At 45.3% G+C, this 23952-nt stretch overlaps 1 protein-coding gene and 1 pseudogene across 2 annotated transcripts in view; both read left to right on the top strand.

Annotated features, from left to right (window-relative positions):
• The first annotated feature begins 12556 nt into the window (after positions 1–12556).
• Positions 12557–23952, top strand: part of BRWD1 (bromodomain and WD repeat domain containing 1) — a 111507-nt gene continuing 100111 nt past the window's right edge. For both annotated transcript variants that reach the window (XM_045813545.2, XM_045813544.2), the window contains exons 1-4: positions 12557–12905; positions 13011–13069; positions 13209–13238; positions 13415–13474. In XM_045813545.2, coding sequence (XP_045669501.2) covers positions 12857–12905; positions 13011–13069; positions 13209–13238; positions 13415–13474 — 198 coding nt within the window. In that variant the 5' untranslated portion in view covers positions 12557–12856. The remainder of the gene's footprint in view (positions 12906–13010; positions 13070–13208; positions 13239–13414; positions 13475–23952) is intronic.
• LOC148110306 (large ribosomal subunit protein uL6 pseudogene) lies at positions 19728–23088 on the top strand (annotated as a pseudogene).

The following is a 23952-nucleotide window of genomic DNA, read 5'->3' as shown; positions in this document are numbered from 1 at the left end:
ATTTGTGGTGTTAATTCCTGATGTGTGTGTTTTCATTTATTTAATTTTTTTTTAAGATTTTTTTTTTTTTTTTTGACGGAGAGAGAGACAGCCAGCGAGAGAGGAAACACCGGCGGGGGAGTGGGAGAGGAAGAAGCAGGCTCCCAGCAGAGGAGCCTGATGTGGGGCTCGATCCCAGGACTCTGGGATCACGCCCTGAGCTGAAGGCAGACGCTTAACGACTGCGCCACCCAGGAGCCCCTGATGTGTGTGTTTTAATCTCAAATGGTTCAGTAAAACAAATGCATAAAAATAAGCAAATGCAGCAAAAAGTTAACAATTGATGAACTACATGAAGGATATATTGGATTTTTTGGTACTGTTCTTTCAATTTTCCTATAGGCTTGAGAATGCTCAAAATAAAAAGTTGAGGGGGAAAAAATCGAAACAACAAAAAAAGAAGAGGAACATTACTCGGCTAATAAAACACAGTTATTCCTGTGCTTTGACACTGCTAAACTTGGCACCACATTTATTTGGAATCTTGAAATAAATATTTTTAAAATGTGGGTAATTTTGCTGAGGCATCTAAATTTAGATGACAGGGTAGCCACGGAGAAATATTTGCCCCTTGAATCATTCGTTGAAAAGGTAGAGTTTCGTTTGGCAGGGTCTACCTTACCTACTACTGGCTAGAAGAAAATGTTTTCCCTATGCTAATCGTATTTGAATCTTACAGTACAACTATTCGAGATGCCTCTCTTGCTTACCTAACAGGGGCTCGGACAGAAGATGCCGCTCTTCGGGAATGGAGGAGCCCGCAGAGGCCAAAGATCGGCGATCATGGCAGAAAACCATATAGACAGTGAGATGCTGGCTTGGTCTTGGGGACACAGAAAGGATTTAACTTGTAAGTACTTACTCGTATGTGGAGGAGCAGAACGTGCAATGGGGATGGTGTGGATGGAGTCAAAAGAAAGGGCTTGGAAGAGAAACAAAGGGTGTTATGGCCACGAGGGGCTTCAAAAATAACGTGGGTGTTTATTGTTGATGATTCTGAAGACAGACGCTCAAAGAAGGAAACAAATGACTCTTGGCGGTACCTGGGTGGCTCGGTCGGTTGAGCATCCGACTCTTGATTTTGGCTCAGGTCATGATCTCAGGGCCGTGAGTTCTAGCCCTGTGCTGGACATGGAGCCTACTTAGAAAAAGAGAAAACAACTGGAACATCCTGCCCCACGGGTTAGCCTGCACGTCTTTATATGCGTCCAGGCTGTTTTCTGCACATGAACGGTGATGATGACGCCGAGCAAACGTGTGCCAGGTACAGATGTAAGCAGCAGCCCACGTTTTCTCGGTGGGCGCTCATGAAGACTGTGGGGGAATGATCGCTCTCCTCTCTTACTCTCGACCAGTCACGTGTTCACCTAACTTGCCCAAACGACTAGCGTGCGGGGGCCCACAGTCAAGTCCCTGTCCACTGACCATGCAGACATTTTGTAGAAAAGGCTTCAATTCTTTTGTAAAAAGGGAAACATACATTGAATATTGATTTGTAAACTGCTTTTTAAAAACAGAAGTCAACAGAAGGGAAGATGAAACGTAAGCACAGTCTGTATTTACGGTTCAGGGCTGCTGCTTCTACAGAAATGGATACGAAATTTGTGATGTTATCACTAATCTCAAGTTTGCATGTAATAATCCTTTTACCATTTCAAAGAGCTAATTATCTTATGAGTAACACAATTAAACCAAAAGCATATTCTTTGAACATCTCGGTTAGTAATGGGATCAATGAGCGAATTCAACAAAAAATGTGAGGTCTTATATTCTAGGCATGGTGCCTAGAACATGTATTATTTCCCTTAATTCTTATGCAAATCCGTGTGTAATTATTATCATTTCAATTTTCAGATGAAGTGAAAGAATTTTCCCCAAGGTACACCAGCTAATAAGGGTACAGTCATGTGATAGCTTTGTAATGTGCCAACTTGCTGAGCCGAACTGCATTTTCTAGAATTCTCCTTCCGTATGTATCAGTTAGGGCAGGTTACAAAAGACATTTTGTACCAGGTTGCTTTCTTCTCCTAAGAACCTGTGTGATTCTATGGGGCTTACCTGACTGGTCCAGGGCAGTCTCCCCATCTTGCGATCCTTAACTAAAGGCCATTTGCAAAGTCCCTTTTGCCAGGTAACATTAGAGATTCACAAATTCTGAGGGTTAGGAATGTGGACGTCTCTGGTGAGCCATTATTCTGACTACCACAGGCACCATGTAAATAAAATCTTTAAAAAACAAAAACAAACAAAAGAAGGGGCTCCTGGGTGGCTCAGTCATTAAGCATCTGCCTTCGGCTCAGGGCATGATCCCAGAGTCTTGGGATCGAGCCCCACATCTGGCTCCCTGCTCTGCTGGGAGCCTGCTTCTTCCTCTCCCACTCCCCCTGCTTGTGTTCCCTCTCTTGCTGGCTGTTTCTCTCTCTGTCAAATAAATAAATGAAATCTTTAAAAAACAAAAAAACCAAAAACCACACCATGAAATTATTCCTTTTGTGTCTTTTCTTTTAATATAAACTTTTTATTGGAGTATAACGTATGCCATAAGTGTATGGCTCAGTGAATTTTTCACCAAGTGAATACATCCCAGATTATGAAAGAGAATATACCCGAATTCAAGAAGTGTTTCTCCAGTTACTATCCCCACCCTAAGGGTAACTAAGCACTATCCTAACTTCTTTTTTTTTTTTTTAAGATTTTATTTACTTATTTGGGGGCGCCTGGGTGGCGCAGTCATTAAGCGTCTGCCTTTGGCTCAGGGCGTGATCCCGGCGTTATGGGATCGAGCCCCACATCAGGCTCCTCCGCTATGAGCCTGCTTCTTCCTCTCCCACTCCCCCTGCTTGTGTTCCCTCTCTCGCTGGCTGTCTCTGTCAAATTAATAAAATAAAATCTTTTAAAAAAAAGATTTTATTTACTTATTTGAGAGAGAAAGCAGAGGGAGAGGGAGAAGCAGGCTCCCCGCTGAGCAAGGAGCCCGATGCAGGACTTGATCCCAAGACCCCAGATCATCACCTGAGCCGAAGGCAGATGTTTAACCGACTGAGCCATCCAGGCACCTCTAACCACTCTCCTAAGCTCCAATGCCACAGGCCTGTTTGCCTGGTTTTGAACGGCATGTCAACGCAATCATGCAGCACGCACTCTTGTGTCTGACTTCTTCGCTCAATCCTTATATTTATGAGTCCTTTATGTTGTACATTCATCCCCATTCCCAATAGTTTACCATTATGAACGAATTCCAACTTCTTTATCCATTCTGCAGTTGATGGGTGTTTGGTTGTTTCCAGTTTGGGGCGATTATGGGTAGTTTTATATGAACGTACTTGAACATGTCTTTCGATGACCACGTGTCCCTTTCTGTGGTGCACAGCTGAATAGCAGGACAGCTTGGCCCCCGGGTACACACACATTCAGCTTTAGCAGGAAGTGTGGAAGCCGCAGTCCTGCTCCACACAGACCCCTTACATTCCTTCTTTTTTTTTTTAAGGTTTTATTTTATTTATTTATTTATTTTAAAGATTTATTTATTTATTTATTTGACAGATAGAGACAGCCAGCGAGAGAGGGAACACAGCAGGGGGAGTGGGAGAGGAAGAAGCAGGCTCCTAGCGGAAGAGCCTGATGTGGGGCTCGATCCTGTAACGCCAGGATCACGCCCCTGAGCCGAAGGCAGATGCTTAACCGCTGTGCCACCCAGGCGCCCCTTAAGGTTTTATTTTTAAGTAATCTCCACACCCAACGTGGGGCTCGAACTTACAACCCCGAGATCTAGAGGCGCATACTCTACCGACTGAGCGACCCATGGATCCCACCCGTTCTAAAGCCATTCCTGAGTCCCATCCCTGGCCTCCCTGTTTTCCTGTACCCCGGTGTCCCAGGAGCTGGTGACGGAGTGAGGTCCGGTACTGAGGATCAGACAAATATATCTTGCCTCCTACATGACTTGGTTGAATTTTAAAACAAGGTACTTGTGATGACCCTTGGGTTAAAATGGTGTGTTAAATAAAGGGTTATACCAAAATGACTGCATCACAGGATCCATTCAGAAAATTACTGCGGTGCTTTGTACCTGGTGGCAGGACAGCAAAGCCTCTAAAAGTGTCAGGTGGGAAAAGAGGACCAGGAAGGTTTAAAAAAAAAAATCCCAGGAGACTGGCAAAAAAAAGAGCTGCTTCCACCCAGCGAAGTATTCACTGGTTGTGGGTTGTATATTCTGCAGCCATGGGTTCTTGTGGAGAGTGAAGAAGGCTCTGGAAAGCCAAGCTTGGCTGGGAGCAGGCAGGCCACGTGTCTCCTGCTTTATGCAGCTGTCAAAGTTTGTGTCTGGGTTCTTTGCTGTTGAGTAAACTTTTTACCTGCGGGGTCAAACCATCCCCGTCTTACTGAGACTACCAAGCAGTTAGAATACTTGGGGAGTTGCAAGATTGAGAGATTTCAAAGTGGTGGCAAAGATTTTTTTCTTTTTAAAGAAAAAAGAGAAAGCTGAATAACATATACCCCAGTAGTTCCAAAGTTACTGATTAGAAAGCATTTGTCATTTGGGACCAAGATCCTGTTCAAGGTAAACTAAGTATTTTATTTATCTTGTCATCATGAAGTTGGGTTTCTGGATTATTTACTGCAAAGTGCAAGATGTTCTCCTCTCGTATTCTGCTCTCCGCAAAGCCTTTGTAATTAAATTCTGTGGAGCGTGTGACCTTTGTGAGGTTAGATTTTGGCATAGCCTGTGTTATGGGCTTGTCGTAGGAAATTGTATCCTTTCGCCGTTGTTGTTATGGAAAATGAAGCCCGTCACAAAAATTGTAGGGAACATATCCACTTTGTGATAATTCTTGTGCTCCCGGGATTGCGTTAATTTTGTGTTATATCCTCTGTGTGAGTGGTATGAACACATGGCCTGGTCAGTATACTGGTTTCTGCTGCCTTAAAAGCCAGTTGGAAACCAACCCATGTCTCACCCACTCAAAGCCCGGTTCTTCCAGAGTGCAGGCTGGGTGCTATGGGAAGAAGGGTTGAGCATGTCTTCTGCTCTCCTGTAGCTGACGAAACCCGCTGGGCTTCGGAGCCACGGCTCTGGGAGTCCTGGCCTTGACAGGCAGGCACTCTTCAAGCTTTGGGGGCACATTCTCGCTGTTTCCTTCCCCCAGCTTTGTTTAGGCACTTCTAGGCTGCTTTGTGCTAGTCTCCCAAGACTGGCTGGCCTGGGCAAATACCATCTAGCCTAGATCATTAGAGGATGAGGTCAGGGTCAATCGAGTACCGCCTGCAGCCAGTACCCCCTTCCTTGGAGACCCTGAGGGAGGAAGCGGCTGGCTAAAGGCAAGATTTGGGATTCTGGATTCTTAACTCAAACATCATCTGAACTTCATCTCATTACCAATATTCATATCTGAAACCTTTGGTGCCTTTTCTTTTTTAAACTGATTATTTTGTGTTAAGCAGTGGATTGTGTTTTTTTTTTTTTCCACCCTGCTCCAGATCAGACTTCCCCATAAATAAAAAAGAGGGACCAGAAAGCTCTGTCCAGCTTGCAAACAGGGAGTTATTTCTGCAGTTGGGTGTCAAATGTCATTAACGGGAAGGCCTTGCGGTAGGCACTTAGCTGTTGCATAACTGGTGACAGGGGAATAGTCCCTGGTGAGATGACCCAGTGACCTTGGTGCACTACCTTCTTCCCCAGCCCCACCTCCTTGGACTTTCCCTCCATCCGCTGTTCTTTCTTGCAGACTTCCTCCTGGGCGTGCTGAGTTTCCCCGCGCTCCCAGCAGCTCCCAGACTCACCTCCCCCTCAGGCAAGGCCAGTTTTCTTGGCCTCCTCCTTTTTGTGATCCAGGCTGTGCTTGCTTGAGGAGAGGTGGGGGAGCCAGGAGAGTGAGCTCTCTCCTGGGAGGGTATGGGGGCGCTGTGTGGCCAGGGAGGAGGCAGAGGCCGAGCCACATCCACGGGAAAGGCACGACAGGATGTCCCATCCCCACAGTGGTCTGGCGGTCTCCCTAAAGCAGCCTCGCTTCCTGCTCCTGAACGCGCTCTTTCCACACGCCCTTCCTCTCTCCAGGCTCTGATGACTTCGCTCTGCCTTTGAGAGAATGCAGGAGGCCTTTCTTCTGGGAGGCCACTGTGGGGGGAGGCTGTGGAGAGGAAGAAAGCGTTTCTGGTCTTGCCAGCTCTCTTTCTGCTGACCCTGACGTCGGGGCCGCGTCTCCAGGGATGGCGAGAGCCAACAGGTTGTTGTGGGCTCTCCTCAGACTAAACCACCATGCCATCCAAAAAGATTTATGAGGGAATGTTGAGAGCATAACCATCTCGTATCTGAGGGACGGTCTAGTGGAGCAATTTTTTTTTTTTTAACAGCGCGTACTTACCATAAATCAGGCTTCGTCGTCGCTCCAGAGGTACATCAGAGAGCAAAAGAGACAACAAATCTCTCTGCCTGCCTTCATAAAGTGGGAGGAGACGGGCAATAAACACAAATGACGAGCACATTTTACAGCCGGTTAGGTCAAAAGTGCTGCAGAGAAAAGGGAAGCAGGCAGGACAGAAGGGAAGTGGGGGCACAGGGTGAGGGTAAGTTGTACTGTATTTAGGTTAGTCAGGGAAGATCTCACTGAAAATGCAACCTCTAAGCCAAGACTTGTCTGAGGCGAGGAACTGAGCTATGTGGTTTTCTAGGGGAAGAATGTTCCTGGCAGAGAGAACAGCAAGTACAAAGGCCCTGAGGCAGTGGCATGCCTGGAATGCCAGAGGACCGTCAGGGTCAGGGTGGCCAATGTGGCTGGGGCAGAGTGAGAAGAGAGAACAAGAGTGGGACAAGAGGTCACAGAAGCACCAGACAGGCCAGATCATGGAGGCCTTGTAGAACTCAGGCTTCTCCTCTGGGTCAGATGGGAGCCATCAGAGGGTTTTGAGAAGGGAGGACAGATCTGCCTTCAGTTTTAACAGGACCCCTCTGGCTGCCTCTTGAAAACTGGCTGTTGCAGGATAAACAGAAGCAGAAAGACACTTAGGAGGTTGTGCTCATCCAGGTGAGAAGTGCTCATATCCTAGACAGATTTTGAAGGTGAGCTCATCAGGGCTTACCGATGGATTACGTGTGTGATGAAGAGATAATTGGAGGGCTTTTGAAAAGGAACTTAATGACTCAGGAAAGGTTCTGTGAAGCAAGGAGTTAGGGATCTAGGTAGTCCTCTTAAGCTAGAGGACCAGATGTACTGAGATAAGGAAGAAATAGGGGCGCAGAGGGAGAGAGAACAGGAGGGCATGCTCTGGACTGAGTTTGAGTGCAGGCGTCATCATGGAGAGCTTGAGTACCTACCGGGTACTGGAAGGAAAGAGAAGGCATAATCCATTGGGATAACTAAGGAGAGTTACTGCTGCTGCTGTTTACATGGGTGTGGGCAGAGTTAAAATAAACCCGCTAGGGACTCAAAGGCACGCTGGGTCCCCTCCAGCGGCTCCCATTTGACTCAGAAGAGAAGCCCAAGTCCCGAAGGGCCAGGGGAGGTCGAGGTATGAAAACTGAGAGAGGGTCTCTGTATGGAGAGAGGGCTGTCCCACATGAACCGTGGCTTTTGTTCGAGAACCCACAGCCACCACTAACCTGTGGCTTGGCAGGAAAGGCGCTGGGGAAATAGAAACCCACGCTCACCCTCCTTCCACTCTTCCATCTGCTGCTGGGGCCTCCTACGGCATGACCCCCTGGGAGCCAGAGGACAGGAGAGCTCCCAGCCTGGTCAGCCAGCCTTCCCCTTCCTGCGGATGCCCCGAGGGGAAAAGGGTAGAAAGCAGGGGAACCTACACAGCTTTACAAAGGAAGCCTGGAGTTTGGGTTTAGTGATAGGGAAGGAGACAGGCTTGAATGGAGAATCTGTTCAGTTGTACTTCCGGAAGTGTAAAAGTAGTGAGAGGATTAATTGGGTAGGGAGTCAAAGAGACCTTTGAGGAGACTTGTCGGTCACTGAGGGAATGGAGAAAAAAATAATTTTTATCTCATAGTATGGTGTTGGGAGCTGGGCATTGTTCAGAGAGCTTTACAGGCATTCTCTGAAATGCTCACAAGCAGCTCGTGCATTCTAGCTAGCTCATAGCATGAAATAAAACATGTAAACGGGTTTGCAGTGTCCAGGATATAGATACAGTCACCAAATATTATCTACTGTGGCTAATCCCTGTTGGAAAGATGCTTGAAACCCAAGCAGGAACGCTGAGCCGGAGAGTTGGCTCGACTCCTAAGTGGCATTCAAAGATGGACATGTTCTGATCTCCGCTCCCACGTTCCCAAGGTCTCTCTGGTCCAGTCACGCTGTGTTCTCACCAACACCCTGAGAAACATTTCAAAAGAACTGGTGAGACTTGAACACAGACATGGGCCAATGCCTGCAACGTGGGAACACAGAGGGACGGGAGCCGGTGACAAGGGAGAGGCAGGCGTTGCGGAGGGAAGGGATAAATGTGGAAGCCATTTGCTGAAGGAGGCAGGGATGAGTAGCATTAAGGGGACAGCTGGTTGGTCTGGCTTGAAAGGGAAGGAAAGGTCCTGAGGGAAAGATGACACTGTAGGAAGTAGAGGAGGAGCCTCGGGGATCAGGTGCAAGGTCTGCTAGTGACTGAGGGCTCATCAAAAATCAGATACCTTCATTCTGCCGTTTTTTGCCCACAGTCCTCTGGTAACCTATCAAGATACTGACTCTTCTACTTCTAGGGGATTTAGCTCCCAGGAGCCCAGAAACCGAGGATTACCACGCACTGCCTGCCTTAGAGAAGGTTTCCAGGACAATCTTTGTTGAATGAATGGGATGTTTTTGTGTGCACTTGATTTCACTTCTGTGTCCTGATTAAGCTTTGGGGTACCACCCTTCTGTAGGTCCAACGTCATCCACTTTACGCCCCTCGGAACTCTGCCGCTATGGTGCGTGCCTGAGCGGTGCCTGCTGGATGAGATGAGATTCAGTTAGCGTACGTTTGCACAAACATGCTGATAGCAGAATCGGAATCACGTCTACAGTTTTCTTTGCGTGGTGTCCGCTGCGCTCAGATCTCATTATCTCACTCCTTCAAAGCTGCCCCGAACTCTGGTTTGCTCCCCATTTTCCAGATGTGCTTTTCACACTTCATGCTTTCGTGACTTCTAAGCGGTCACTTGGGAAGTCCCGCTGGATTTTTTTTTTTCCTTTTTTAAGAGTTTATATCTGTAGGCAAGTCCTGAGATTTTCAAAACCTCAGCTTCCTCATGCTTAAAATGAGAACAAGAGGATCCGGTGCAGAGTTGCCCGTGATAAAGGAGATGGTGCACGTCTTCCTGCATTTCCAGTCTCAGCTCTCATGCACCATCGGTGTGGTCTCGTGTGAGTCGGCTCAGTTCTGGCCCTGATTCCTCCTTTGCGAAATGTGGCAAGGGGAGTCTAAGGCACTTGTGTCCCAGCTGGGCTTGCAGCCTGGCTGTGTGCCCTCAGGCCCTTCTAGCTCTCCCTAGGCCAGCCTCCGCTTTCTCAGCCGGGAAGTGAGCATATTAACGGTGTCTGACTAAGGATTGGTGATGTTTATCCAGGAGAGGTGTTAGCTGCCAAGGACGAACACATTCTAGCTCTCTTGTGGTGGAGAAGGGTGACCGTGTCACAGATGTTGTCACCGGCTGTTAAGATCTTCTGGCCCCTGCTTCTCTAGCAACTTTTCTAGAATTTGACTCTCCATATAGCTTGCCCATGGTGCAACTCAAGTTATTTCCATTTACCCCAAGGCAAATCTTAGCGTTTGCATTTCGAGTGGTTTGGGTTCAATTGGCGGGGAGGGGGGGTGTATACAAGATTTGTGCTTTGTTCGGAGACTCCTGGCAGGGCCCTCACTGTGGAGCTGCTGATGGGACAGTGTATCTCCTTTTCCAGGTGGCAGAAGTGGGAATCAAATCTGGGTCTCTGTCACTTAAGAGTTGAACGGGGAACATATTCTGCCTCTTGCCAGAATCTTTGTGTTTCTCTTTCAAATCTACAAGCGGTACTTGTCATGGACATCAGAGTAGGTTGTAAACGGACTAACTAGCAGGGCTTTTGCAAAGGAAAACTGTCCTCACTTCTGATGCCTCATAATGGTTACCCAGCTGCCCATACAGGAATTGTAGTTTTAGACAATGACCAGTACTCGAGATATAAATTCTTATATGTCTGGGGGGCTTTTACTTTTATGATATTGTGACAAAGTGAAATATGTTGGAGCACCTGACTGGCTCAGTCAGTGAATTGTGGGACTCTTGATCTCGGCGTTCTGAGTTCAAGGCCCACATTGGGTGTAGAGATTGCTTAAAGAGAACATCTTTCAACAACAAAACAAAACAAAACAAAAAACCCAAAGTGAAATATGCAGCTCCTGGGTCAATCTTGGAAAGTTTAAATCCTCCCTTTTTTATGTCTTCCTCACTTGCTAACGTGGGTAATCTCTAGCATCAGATCATACTGTCCCACAAAATGCACTGTAACTTCGAAGGATCAAGTTGTGCCAACTATTCATTTTAACAGATGAGCTCCAGCCTGTATGTCCTATCTTAGCTGGTGGCACAACCTTGGCCTACTAAGCCCCAAACTTGAGACTTTTGTGGCTCTTCTCGTTCTACTTCATCTTGTTGACTTAGCCTTCCATGTGTTTCTGATCCCGTGTCTGCCTCTTTGTCCCTATGTCTATTGTCCTAATGCATCTTCATTTCTTCCCTGTTTAAAGGGTCATCTAAGTGGTTTTCCTGCTTCTTGGTCCTAATACTCTCAAATCAATCCTAAAATTAAAACAGACCCTTCTTGGCTTAGAATCTTTCGATTGCTCCCAATTCTTAACTTTTTTTTTCTTCTTCTTCTCAATTTTAACTTCTTCGTGGGTCCCATCCACACCTCCAAAGTCACCCCAAATAGTCCATACTAAATTTGCGTTCCTTACACTTGAAATGTTACTCATGTCTTGGCCCTTTGTCGTTCAGATTCCTGGAATCCCGCTCCACACAGAAGTTGGGAAGGCTCAAACTTCTCTAACAACTCTCCCTCCCACAGGCAGGTTGATCTCTCTCTGCCTTAAATTTTATCATTATTTGCTTACATTCATTTCTCCTTAAAGACTCTGAAGTCTTTGATGGCAAAGATGTGGCTTATTCTTTCATTTTTTTTTTGTCTCCATCACTTGGTAATGTTTGCTGAATTAACATATAAAAAACATTACTGATGCACTTGTCTGAACATGTTTGGGTTGTTCATTCACATACATATAGAAGAATTTTTGTTACCTGGTGTAAATAATTATAAAAACTAGCACAGACATGGTGCTTATTACTATAGGCCAGGAACACATATTAACCCACAGGGTTGTAAATACTCACAACCCTACGAAGTAGGCACATATATGATTTACAGTTTACAGGTGAGGGGAAACTGAGGCTTAGAGGTTAAGTGACTCTACTCAGAGTCACACATCTGATTGTGGCACAAGACCCAGGGTCAGTCCCACCTAAACCTGAGCTGAACCACACTATGTTTAACCTCCACATGCGGTGAGGGTTATTACATTGAGTAGGAATTACAATGACAATGTATACTCCAAGGAGGGTAGGGATCTTTGCTTTGCTCAGTGCTGTTCTTTAGGGCTCAGAATAGGATGCCCTGGACGTGCTGAGTGATGAACCCAGTTAGGCCAGAAGCCTAGAACAGCAATTAAAAGAGACAAAAATCCTTGTCCACTGCTCCAGTTTCGAATCCTAATTACACACGGTTCCTCTCGCGTGTTCCCCCAAATTTCCTGCTTCTCTTCCTGGGAATGGGCTGCTGCCTGTCCGTACTGACCGCTTCCTCCCACCCCTTTTCCCCATTCGGCTAAGTCACCGCCGGTTCCAGGCTGTTTTCCCTGACTAGCGAGGTTTACATACTCTGCGACGTACTGCATTTTCCTTAACCCTTTCTGTCTGCTGGACTGCTGGACTCTCCCAGGACTGCGGCTCGGTCTTATTTAGTCATCCTTCCGTCCGGGTGGACGTTTGCCCTGTCCTCCAAGACGCAGACGGTCCGTGTGCGCGGACCCCTGGTCTCCCCCCAACCTGTGGCTTCCCCCCATCCGTCCTCCCCTCCCCGGGGAAAGCTTCGCGGGCCGACGTTCTCCTCTCTGGGGATGGCTCAACTCTCAGTTTTACGGGTCTCGCGTCCTCCAAGCGAGCGATCTCTCGTGGGGGGGCAAGCACACCGGCCCCAAATGACTGTCCGAGAAACGTCCCTTCAGAGAGCCCGAAGCGGGCGACCCCCCCAGACCCGCTGCGCGTCCGGAGCCCCTGCGGGGAGCGGCTCCGCTCCGGCGGGGGCACGGGAACCTGTCCCCACCCCCGCCGCGCCCCCGGCTGGCCCCCGCCCCCGCGCGCCGCCCGACCTCCGCCCCAGCGCCCGCCCAGCAGCGAGCCCGGCCGCCGCGCCGCCGCCTCACAATGGCCGGGTGCCGCCTCACCGCGCGCAGGGATCCCGGCCACGCGCGCTCCCCGCCCCCACCCGCCGCCTGCCCGGGCCCGGGCCTTCGCCCACCCTCCACGTTCCCCTTGCGGCGGCCCTGACACGGGGGAGAAAGAGGTGCGTCCAGCCGCCCTGGTCGCGGCCCCACCGTCGGTCGGACGGGGGCGCGGGCGGTCGCCGCGCGGGGACTACTTTCCTTGCCGCGGAGGGACTACTTCGCGGAGGCATCGGCGTGGAGGCGCGCACGGCATGGCGGCGGCGGCGGCGCGCCAGAGGTAGAGGGACGCCGGCCCGCTCAGGCCTCGGCGCGGCCTACACGCTTCGCTCGCCCGCTCCCGCCCCGCGCCCCGCGCCCGGCCATGGCGGAGCCCTCGCCCGCCCGACGCCCGGTGCCTCTCATCGAGTCGGGTAAGACGCGCCGCCCGAGCCCTCCCCGCGGCGCCCCCGGCCACGGCCGCGGCCCCCTCCCCGCCGCCGCGCCCGCTCTTGACCCGACTCCCCGTCTTCCCGCAGAGCTGTACTTCCTCATCGCCCGGTACCTATCGGCCGGCCCGTGTCGGAGAGCCGCCCAGGTGAGTGCCGGCCCCGCGGGCCGCGGCGGCGGCAGTGTCCGGACCCCGGCCGCGCCGCCGCCTGGGGTCGCGGGTGGAGGGCGCCGGGTGGACCCGGGTGCCCCCCCGCCCCCCTAACTGCGCGTCTCGTCGGCTGCAGGTGCTGGTGCAGGAGCTGGAGCAGTACCAGGTCTGTGCTTCGTGGCGCCCGCCGCACCCGCCCAGCCGCGTCCCCTCCGTGACCCCTCCCTACCCTGCCGGGGCCGCTCGCCCAGCTCCCCACCCCAGCCCACCCCACCGCCCCCCGTCCGGCCCCCCGCCCGACCCCGCGCGGTGGTCACTCGTGTGCGTCTCGTGCCTTTACAGTTGCTGCCGAAGAGGTTGGACTGGGAGGGCAATGAGCACAACAGGAGCTACGAGGAATTGGTGAGATTTTTGACATTTCCATCCCCGTGTTTCCGAGCACCCGCTCCCCGCCCCCTTGTCGGGGCTCCTACTCCTGGGGTGAAGTGGCTGAGCGGTGCTCGAGGGCGTCCCCGGGATAGCGGGACTCCCTCGGCAGGTTTGGTTTTGTTTTGGGGCGGCCGGGTTTGTTTTGGGAGGAAACGGCCCTGGTGGGTGGGAGGGGTGGCTGGCGGGAGGTGGGGGCGACCCTGCGCCGCGGTTTGCGGTGGGGTGGGTCCCCAGGTGCGGCTGCCTCTGCTGAGAGCTGGGGGCGCGCGTGCGCGCGGGCTGGGTGGGGGGGGCCTCCAGCCACTCAACGAGCTGCTCTCATCCTTCTGTTTTCGTACCCGACTTGTAACTCGACCTCTGATTGGTCTTCACTCTTTTGCCCCGCCCAGCTCCTCTAACCACTTGTTCCCTAGGAATAGAATCGTTGGTGTCTGAGAGGTGGAGAAATGTTCCTCTCTTTAGCATGTTTTTCTTCCCCCTCAGCAGCGTCATAAAAATCTTGCTGCTGTGACAGTACGCCACTCCTCCAATACTTTTGCGTCTCTAAACTGTACAATAGTTGAATGCCTTAGAAAACTTATTTTGTATTGACCTTGCTGTACGTAACTTAACGTAGGCCCTAACTGTGCAGTTTCTCATTTTAGAGCACGATTAGCGTAGATTACATTTCTTCTTTCATTGCACCTTGTCAACTTTTTGAGTTGCTCTCACAGTATAGAATTCGGTCTTATCCACTGGTTTGTCCTTTGAAATTAAACATTCTTTAGGAAAATATCTTTGCCAACTTGTGTATTGGGTAAAAGGATTTCTTTAGTTGCCAGGCTGTATCAGCACCTTGTACGAGCAAAACAACGGAGGACAAAACGAAAACTCCTGAATGGCCTTTTACCACAGTGCTAATACCTGTGATAGAGTTGGTAGTAGGATATGATCACTGTTCCTGGATTAAGCAAAAGGACAAAAAGCAAACTAGGGGATTTGTCATCTGTATACGAACAGTTAAGTATTATTGACCAAGTCTGGAGAAAGGATTCTATTTCAGTCGTCAATTTTAATATTTACTGATGTAGAGTTTTTTGAAGCAAACACTTAAAAGTGAATAGTATTGCCAAGAAAGTGAGTTCTAAAAATTCTGCATCATGGCAGAATTGAATTTGTTATTTTGATATTTAAGTCTTGGAAACGTTTGAAGGACTACTTGTTTTACATCTTCTGGTGAGAGAAATTAGTGTTATCAGGGAAGTGGAAGAGCATTATTAACAGGGTAGTTGTACTGTGGAAGAGATAATTGTGTAAATTTTGAGCTCCTATAACTACTGGAAAGCTTTTCAAATATTACATTTTTGGTTTTTCTGTTAGAATTCCTTAAAACTACTTAAAATTCTGCTTAAAATTACCCCAGATCTCTGTGATACGTTCCTGTGGTGTGGCAGTGAGCCAGGTCATCTCTCATCACCTGGTTCATTGGGTCTGGTGGATATCTCTTTGTCCTTTGGCTTCCTCTGCCTCTAGCTTCTCCTAGCACTAAATGACAGAGGATGAGCTTCTTGTATACAGGAGAGCTTTTCTTTTGTCAGAGTATGTGAGTAGCGTCTAATTCTCCAAACCAAGTCCACTTTTCTTTTAATTAAGCAGTATTTCGGATATACACAAATAAGAATAATGTAATGAACCCCGTTGCCAATTTGCTGTCTTTACTTTGGCTTCTATTTGAAGTATTTTTTATAAGGTACCAGTAGAAATCTTTAAACATAGAAAAATAAAGAGTAATGAACCATCCACTAGGTACTCCTTATCAGCCTCAGTGATTAGCAAAGAATGTTGCATCTGTTAGCTCCCTCCCCTAGGCTGTATTGTTTTAAAGCAAATTCCAGACATTCCTTTATTTTATTGGTTAATGTGCTGAAGTATTTTAAAGTAAATCTGGACATTACATTTTCTTTCTAAATTCTGCCGAGTGCATCTCGAAAAAATTGAACGATTATTTCTTAGACCGCCACTGTGCCAGTGTCACATTTATAATCCAAAGAATAATATTCTTTGATGATACATATGTAGGTTTATTTATATATTTTGTCCATATTCAGATTTCCTCTTGTTCTTTGGATTTCTTTTTATATTTAGTTTGAATTAGGCTTTAGGTAAGGTCCATGTGTTGTACTGAAATTATTTTTCATTTCTTTTTCATCTTCCATAGTTTTTTCTCCTGTGCCATTGATTTCCTGAAGACACTTGTGTCGGTCAGCCTGTAGAGTGTTTCACCTTTGGGTTTTGTCTGATAGTTTCCTTATGCTGTTTGTTTCCTTGTGTTGTTAAATTTACTCCTTTTTGTCAGTAGTTCTTATTCTTGGATCAGAACCATCTGGGGAGCTTTATAAAATCTGGATGCACAGGCCATGTCCCATACAAATTAAATCAGAATTTTTGTTTTGGGACTGGACATTGCTGGTTTTTGAAAGCTTTCAGGTGATCCAGTGTCACTGCTTACGAAGTTTCAGTTTATCTTAGACTTGGGACCATGTTGTCATTCCAACCTGTACTTTGGAAGCAAGAATCTTTTTTATATTTCTTTAAAGAATTGCGACTATTTATCTGCATTAGCAGTTGGGGCTGTGAATTCGTAAAATGTAACTGGGGTGTTCATGATTTATAGGTGGTGAACATGAAAGAGAAAGAAGAAAATGGAGCTATAGAATGGGGCACAGGAGGAAAGACGTAATTTGTAAAGGAGGAGCATGTTTAAAATAAGGCGAACGTGATTCTATAGACTTAGTAATTGAGTAACATGCAATTTTGTAGGCCTCTGTCTTCCTTAACCAGTAAATAAAATCAGAAAATCCTTATATTGGAGTCTCTTGTTAGAGGATTTATTGTCATTATGCTTTTTCTTTTAAATGTTAAGTAGGCTTTTAAGGAAAAGACTTAAAAGTTATTTGTATTGAAATACAAAGTTTATTAGGGTTGTAAGTAGTCATTTTTCTTAAATCTTTAAGTTCATTTATAAATCTTATAGATTCGGTAATATTTCTAGAAATAAGTAATTTTATTTTTATTGGTGTTTAATTTGTAATATAATCTGAAGATATTTAACATCACTTAATTGTCTTAATTAAATTTCCTTGAGCATTTCACACTGTGGTACGAATAAATGATTATTTCAGCCACCTCAGGATTACAAACTTCATCAAATCTAAGCATACATTTTCCCATGTTCTCATTTTCTAAGTATGTCTCCTGTAAACAGCATATAGTTTTATTATTCAGTCTTTTACTTGGAGTCTTTATTTATAATTTAAGTAAGTAATTAAATATAATTATTTAAATAAAATTGTGTTAAGTCTACCGGGTATCTTTTATATATGTTCCCATTTCTTTATTTCTCTTGTCTTTTGGGTTAATTATTGAACTATTTTTTATTGCTTTTTAGGTATATATCCTCTTATTATTTTAGCGGTTACCCTAGACGTTATAATATGTGTTGACCATGTATGTTAGTTACTTTACCACTTCCCAAATAAATTAAAACTGTTAATTCTTACCCTCCTGTCCTTTGGGCTATTATCACATTTTACTTTTACATATATTGCAAATTTTTCCAGATGTTACTGCTGTTGTTTTAAAGTTAATACTCATTTGCTTACCCACTGTCTACCTTTTCTGGTATTTTCAGTTCCTGCCTATCTTCCCATGTATCTTATCTGTGATTATTTTTCTTCAGTCTGGACAATTCTTTTACTTCTTTGAATGAAGGTTTGTTGGCAATGGCTTTGATTTTCCTTTTTCTTATTTATTTATTTTTTTGGTTTGAAACATTTTGTTTTGTCTTTATTTTTAAAAGTTGTTTTAAAGGTGAAATTCTGGTTGGTGCTTTTCTCCCCCCCGCTTCCCTTTCAGCACATTAATACTGAAAAATTGGCAGTCTTACTGTTTTCTCCTTTCAAGATAATGTTTTTTTTTTCTTTTCTGGTTGCTTTTTAAGATTTTCATTTCGTTTTTGATTTTCAGCAGTTTTACTGCGATGTACTGTAGTTGTTATCTATTGCTGCATGACAGGTTACCCCAAAACTTAGTGGCTTAAAACAATGCAGATTTATTATTATTCCAGAGTTTCTGTAATTAGAAGTCCAGGCACAGTTGAGCTGAGTCGTCTCCGTCTCTGTCAAGATTGCAGTCCAGGGATTGGCAAGCTCTGGGGTTTCAACTGAAGACTTGACTGTAGGAGGGTCTGTTTCCAAGCTCACCAGGTTTTTGGCTAGATTCAGTTCTCAGGTTATTGGACTGAGAAGGCTCGGTTCTAGTTGTCTGCTGGCTGCCCTCAGTTCCTTGCTACTTGTCTGTCCAACAAGGCAGCTTGCATCATCAAAAGATGAAAGCTGGCCAGGTGGTAAGAGTCTGCCAGTAAGACAGAAGTCACAGTCTTTTGTAACCTAATAATGGAAGTGGTATCCCCTCAGTGTTGAGTGTATTCTGTTGGTTAGAAGTAACTTACTCAAAGGGAAGGGATTTGGGATTTCACAAGGTTGTCAGTACCAGGACGTGGGGATCGTTGGACGCCATGTCAGAAGTTGCTTTCTACATGCACCTAAGTAGATTTCTTTGCATTTACTCTGCTTGAGGTTGTTCAAACTTCTTGAATCTGTGGGATATGAAATTGTCTAATGTGTAATTAAAGTCATAAGTGGAAAGAATGGAAGAATGAGGCAGAAGAAATATTTTGAAGAGGTGACGGCTGAGCATTTTCAACGTCTGGGCCTTCTCTGGGTCCACTGTTGACTACTCTCCCTCTCTTGATCATGGGTCGAGTTTGGCTTTGTGTATTCCATCATCTTTTGAAGTATGCTGGGCTGTTTTGTACTAAAAGAGTAGAGGTTGAGATAATACAATTAGCCCCAGAAAAGGATGCACCCTTTTTCTCTCAAGTTCTTAATGTGAGGTGCTGGTACGTCTAATTTGTGTCCTGTCTGGTTGTCTCTGTGTTCTGTTGCAGCTTTAGTTGCATTTGGTCCATCACTAGCTTCACATAGCTTCAGGGTTGGATCAGGACTTTCCCTTCCAGCAGAGTTTGGGGTTTGCGCACTGGTGAGATTCCTGAGTGAGCGAGTCTGTTCTTTTTAAGTAGGTTCCACATTCAGCATGGAGCCCAACTGAGGTTCTGAACTCCTGGAGAAGTCTGTATTTTATAGCCAGGTTGTCAGCTTCCCAAACCTGGAAAGAGCTTGCTCTGTTTTATAGCCTGATAGCCAGCTTTTGGGGTTGCCGAGGAGATCTCTTTCCTCTCCGGTTGGGCCCTTGGCTTTCTACTCTGTTTTCCTATCCCTAACTGTCAGAGGGCCTCTGGAGTGCACTTGTAGCGGACTGGGTCTTCCCCAGCTGCTCAGCATCCCGTTTTTGGCCCTGCGCAGTTGGTGAAGGCCCACGGGGAGAATTGGGGTGGTGTAGACACTCTGACTGAGGGCCCTCAGCATTCTCATCAGGCATCAGACATGCCAGCCCACAGGTGGCTGTGAAGTTTAAAAGTTTAGCAGATTTTTCCTTATCTGTGGTCCGTTTTTCCTGCCCCTCTGCTAGGGATGAAAGCAGCTGTGAATCTTTTTCTGGTCACAGAAGGGCTCACCAGTTTCTGGGGTGTAGTTGATGTCGACTTGTTTTCTCAGCCCTGTGATGGGTTTAAAAATTATTTTCAAGCTAGTCCAACCTGTTCTCATTGTTAAAGTGAGGGCAGTAGCCTCACACATCATCTCCTTTTAATAGTTGAAATAAATGACTACTTTCAACTTAACAAAATTATGTGGGACATGTAACTGTCTGCAGTCCTCCGTGGGTACGCTTAATTGTCCTTTCTGGCACATAGTCGGCTTTCACCGTTCATTGAAAGAATTAATGTGGGTGGCTGAATGCTTAGTATATTTTCCTGTTGAGAACCAGTCATCATCAGTTTGGTTATTAAATGATTTTTTTAATGATCTTTGATTTCTTAAAATCTCTCCGAGACCTGTGCTTCATTTGTAGGTCAGAGCAACGTTCAGCACTGGAATGGCTGTGAGATACATGGAAGTTGTACATCCCTTTTTTTTTTAAGTTCCTTAGACTGTTTCATTAGGAAGGTACAAAATAGAATCCTTGAGTGATATGGACTCTCTTTCTTTTCTTACGTAGAAATGCAAAAGTGACATTTTGAACACAAAACTTTTGTGTTATAGTTATGTAATAACCATAGCAGCGCAGGATGAATTATGCATGCGGTATTCAGAATTTGGTGGAGACTTTGACTTTGCTTATTATTTGTAATGGGGTAAGTGAATGAGATTTGAATGGGAGACTCTTTAATTGCTTAGAAAAAATTCTCTATGTTGATTTTAATCAGTCTGCATATATTTGGCTTAAAAACTTCTAGTGGCCACTTTGGCTCTAAACCTCTTCAAATACTCCTTGATTATCTTGTTACTTGCCATTTTTATTAGGATGCAGTACAGCTGGTTGCAAGGATCCGGTGATGCTAGAGAGTTGTGAACTAGACAGCCAGGGTTCTTATTTTTAGCTTTGCCATTTCTTAGCTCTTTGCTACTGAGCAAGTTATTTGATGCCTGTGCCTGGGTTTTCTCATCTGTAAAATGCAGATGAATATTTGGGGTTGTAATAAGTTAGTGTATGTGAAGTGCTTAGAACAGTGTCAGATAGAAATCACTGTGTAACATGTTAGCTGTTATCATTAGTGTAGTGAAGAGTTAAATTAGTCAAAACCTTAAAAGACTTAAAAGTGTACTTTGTACATTTTAAGTGTGCAGTATTACCTGTTCTTTTTGCAAATGTGGAATCTGAAGTCTTAGAAAGTACCTTGTCCAAGGTCCTATAACTAGTTAGATAGGGCTAGCTAGTACTTTCAACCACATTGCCTGAGGGTCAGGAGAGTCTGCTGCCCTCTTACTCTAGTATCTGTTAGTTAAATTATCATTGGTATATTTCAGGCTGGATTCCACATTGAGAAACTTTTGCTGGAGAAAAGACCTTGTGACAGAGCCTCAATTTAAAGCCTTACATTTTGCCCGTATTTATACGTAAATGTTTGAGGATCTTGGTAGTGGTCTTAATGTGTGGGGGGGGTAACAGGTGATGTAATTAGTTCATTAGTCTTTTCTCTGTAATCTGACCAAAGAGTGTCCTAATATTAAATAAAATTTGCTAATGTTTATCGTAGAATATTTAGAAAATGCAAAAGCAAAGAAAAAATAGAAAAATCATGAGAGCGAGAAGTGTTTATTTTTCTTCTACTCTGACAAAAATAGGATCTTTTTTTTTTTTTTTTGAGAGCACGCAAATGAGAGCATGAGGGGGGAGAGGGAGAAGCAGGCTCCCCACTGAGCAGGAGCCTGACACGGGGCTCTACCTGGGACCCTGATATCATGACCTGAACCGAAGGCAGATACTTCACCGAATGAGCCACCCAGGTGGCCCCCAAAATAGGATCTTTAAAAAGTTAATATTTTGTGAATTCCTTTCCATTTCTCTAGAAAATTTTATCTAACCATTTGTTTGTTGGACATTTGGTTGGTGTCTGGGTTTTTTTCTATTAGTGATTCTGTGAATACCAAAGATCTGTGTATCTGCATTTATTTACATCTTCTGTAATTGTCACTTGTCATAAATTTCTAGAAACTTAATAATTGAATAAAATAGTTTGTGTTTTTTTTAGTTTGTTTATTTATTTATATGTAAATATGAGCTCTGCCCTCAAGGTGGGGCACGAACTCAGGACTCTGAGACCTAGAGTTCCATGCTCTTTTTTTTTCTTTTCTTTTTTTAAAGATTTTATTTATTTGACAGACATCCAGCGAGAGAGGGAACACAGGAAGGGGGAGTGGGAGAGGAAGAAGCAGGCTTCCAGTGGAGGGGCCTGATGTGGGGCTCGATCCCAGAACGCGGGGATCACGCCTTGAGCCAAAGGCAGACGCTTAACGACGGAGCCACCCAGGCGCCCCAGTCCCATGCTCTTCTGACTGAGTCAGCCAGGTGCCCCTCAGTAGCTAATGTTTGAGTCATTTTTTGCCAAGTACTGCACAAAAGTTAAGAGCTTCAATCTATATAATCTCATTTACTTTTAGCAATCCTATTACCTTGTCTGTATTGTGATTTCCTGTTTGAAATGAAACTGGAAGGGGTAAGTAACTTCAGTGAGGTTATATTCCTAAGGGGCAGATCCAGCTGCAAGCCTGCTTTGTGTGATACTCATTCACGAATGTATGATGCATTTGTTCAGTAAATGAAAGCCTATTGTATTCAAGGTTCCAGGGAGACCAGTGTGGATGAGATGGACAAGGCTCCTGGTTTCCTGGGGCTTTACACTCTAGGGGTAACCAGAAGTATCAGGCAAGTTACTGTAATAAATTCACATAGGTGATGGGGATTGGGAAGGAGGGGTGGGGAGGGACAGCTTTTGTCCGTGGAGTGACATTTGACTTGAAGGATGAAGAAGGAAAGTGAAGCCACAAGAGGATCAGAGGAAAGAGTGGTTGCCGTCAGTCTTAAAAACCTGCATAGCTCTTTGCTGCATCGACTGCGAGAGTGAAGACCATTATCAGCCATCAGACTGTCGACATTCAAGAAGATGTCAACATCACTCTGAACGACACGGTGTTACTATGAAGGGCCCCGGAGGAACCCTGAGAAGGGACTTCAGTCACATCAATGTAGAACTCAGTCTCCTTGGAAGAAAAAGAAGAGGCTGTGAGTTGACAAATGGTGGGAACTAGAACAGAACTGGCTACTGTCCGCACTATCTGTAATCATGTACAAAAGGTGATCAAGGGTGTTCCCCTGGGCTTCCATCACAAGATGAGATCTATGTATGCTGCCCTCTCTGGCAACGTTGTTATTCAGGAGAATGGTTCTCTTGTTGAAATCCGAAATTTCTTGGGTGAAAAATTTATTTGCAAAGTTTGGATGAGGCCAGTGTTGCTTAGTTCTGTGTATCAAGCCCAAGAAGATGAGTTAATTCTTTTTTTTTTTTTTAAAGATTTTATTTATTTATTCGACAGAGATAGAGACAGCCAGCGAGAGAGGGAACACAAGCAGGGGGAGTGGGAGAGGAAGAAGCAGGCTCATAGTGGAGGAGCCTGATGTGGGGCTCGATCCCAGAACGCTGGGATCACGCCCTGAGCCGAAGGCAGACGCCTAACCGCTGTGCCACCCAGGCACCCCAGATGAGTTAATTCTTGAAGGAAATGGCATTGAACTTGTATCAAACTCAGTTGCTTCGATTCAGCAAGCCACAATGGTAAAAACAAGGATATCAGAAAAATTTTGGATGGTATCTACGTTTCTGAAAAAGGAACAGTTCAGCAGGCTGATGAATAAGACAGAGGTTGTCTAGCTACAGAAACAGCAAGATGCCAGATGATTTTTCAGACTTATTTGTGATATTTTAAAGTTGCAATAAAAGCTGTGTTGATTTGGGGCTTTTTCTTAAACAATAATCCTTTCCAACTATTTGGCAATGAAACCATTGCAGAAGTAAAACAAACAAACCCGGAAAACCCTGTATAACCTCTGACCCAGCAGTTACATGCTTAAGACTTTTTTTTTTTTTTAAAGGAAGTTTGTTTTGTGGCTGTTGATAATTCATCTTTTCTGAATTGCCTTTTTGTATCTCTTACCTGCTTTTCTACTGCTGTCTTACCATTTTTAAGAATTCTTCATCTCTCTAGGTTCCTTTAGTCGGCCATGTGTTCTAGGTTCCTGTCCCAGCTTGCAGGCTGCTTTTAGTTTTTGTTGGGAACTTCTGTTTTGTTTTTACAGAGGTTTAAGATTTTTACTTTGGTTATGTCTCTTAATCTTTATTTTGTCTTTAGAGTTGTACTTAAAGCCCTTCTGCACTCAACGATTAATATTATAAAAGGCATTACTATGTATCTATTCATCATTATTTTTTCAGTCCATCTGTAGTTTCTTTGTAATGTCTTTATGTTCAGTTGATTTGAGCATATGGTTGGTGTAAGGTGTGAATCTAGCCTTTTCCAGATTGTCAGTTTGCAGGTACCATTTTGAGTCTTCTGTGCTTTTTCTACAGGGACCGTGGTCATCATCGTGTACTACATTCTTGGTGACTTTCATCTAGACTTTCTTCTCCATTTCTGTAACATTCTATACTGTTAGTGATCGGATTTTATAATACATTTCTTATTAGAATGGTTTATCAAATTCCCTTTGCTCAGCATTTTAGCTCAAAAAGAAGATGATCCTTAAATACACAGTGTTATGCTTTAAGCCAATTAGGAAGGAATTGGTTCTGAACTCTACCTTGAACCAGTAGCTGTGCAGTTATGGGTGCTTTCTGTCTTGTTATTCGTTTGGGGAATTATATTTCTATTCTGAATGATTTAATTGTATTTACTGAAGAATTATTTCATACATTTCAGGACTCTGCAGCTAAACTTAGAATCTGCGTCAAGTGCAGG

The sequence above is a fragment of the Ursus americanus genome, chromosome 4, assembly GCF_024610735.1.
Source record: "Ursus americanus isolate L20-20 chromosome 4, mUrsAme1.1.p, whole genome shotgun sequence".
Classification (NCBI taxonomy): Eukaryota; Metazoa; Chordata; class Mammalia; order Carnivora; family Ursidae; genus Ursus; species Ursus americanus.
This window is presented reverse-complemented; position numbering and strand designations above follow the sequence as displayed.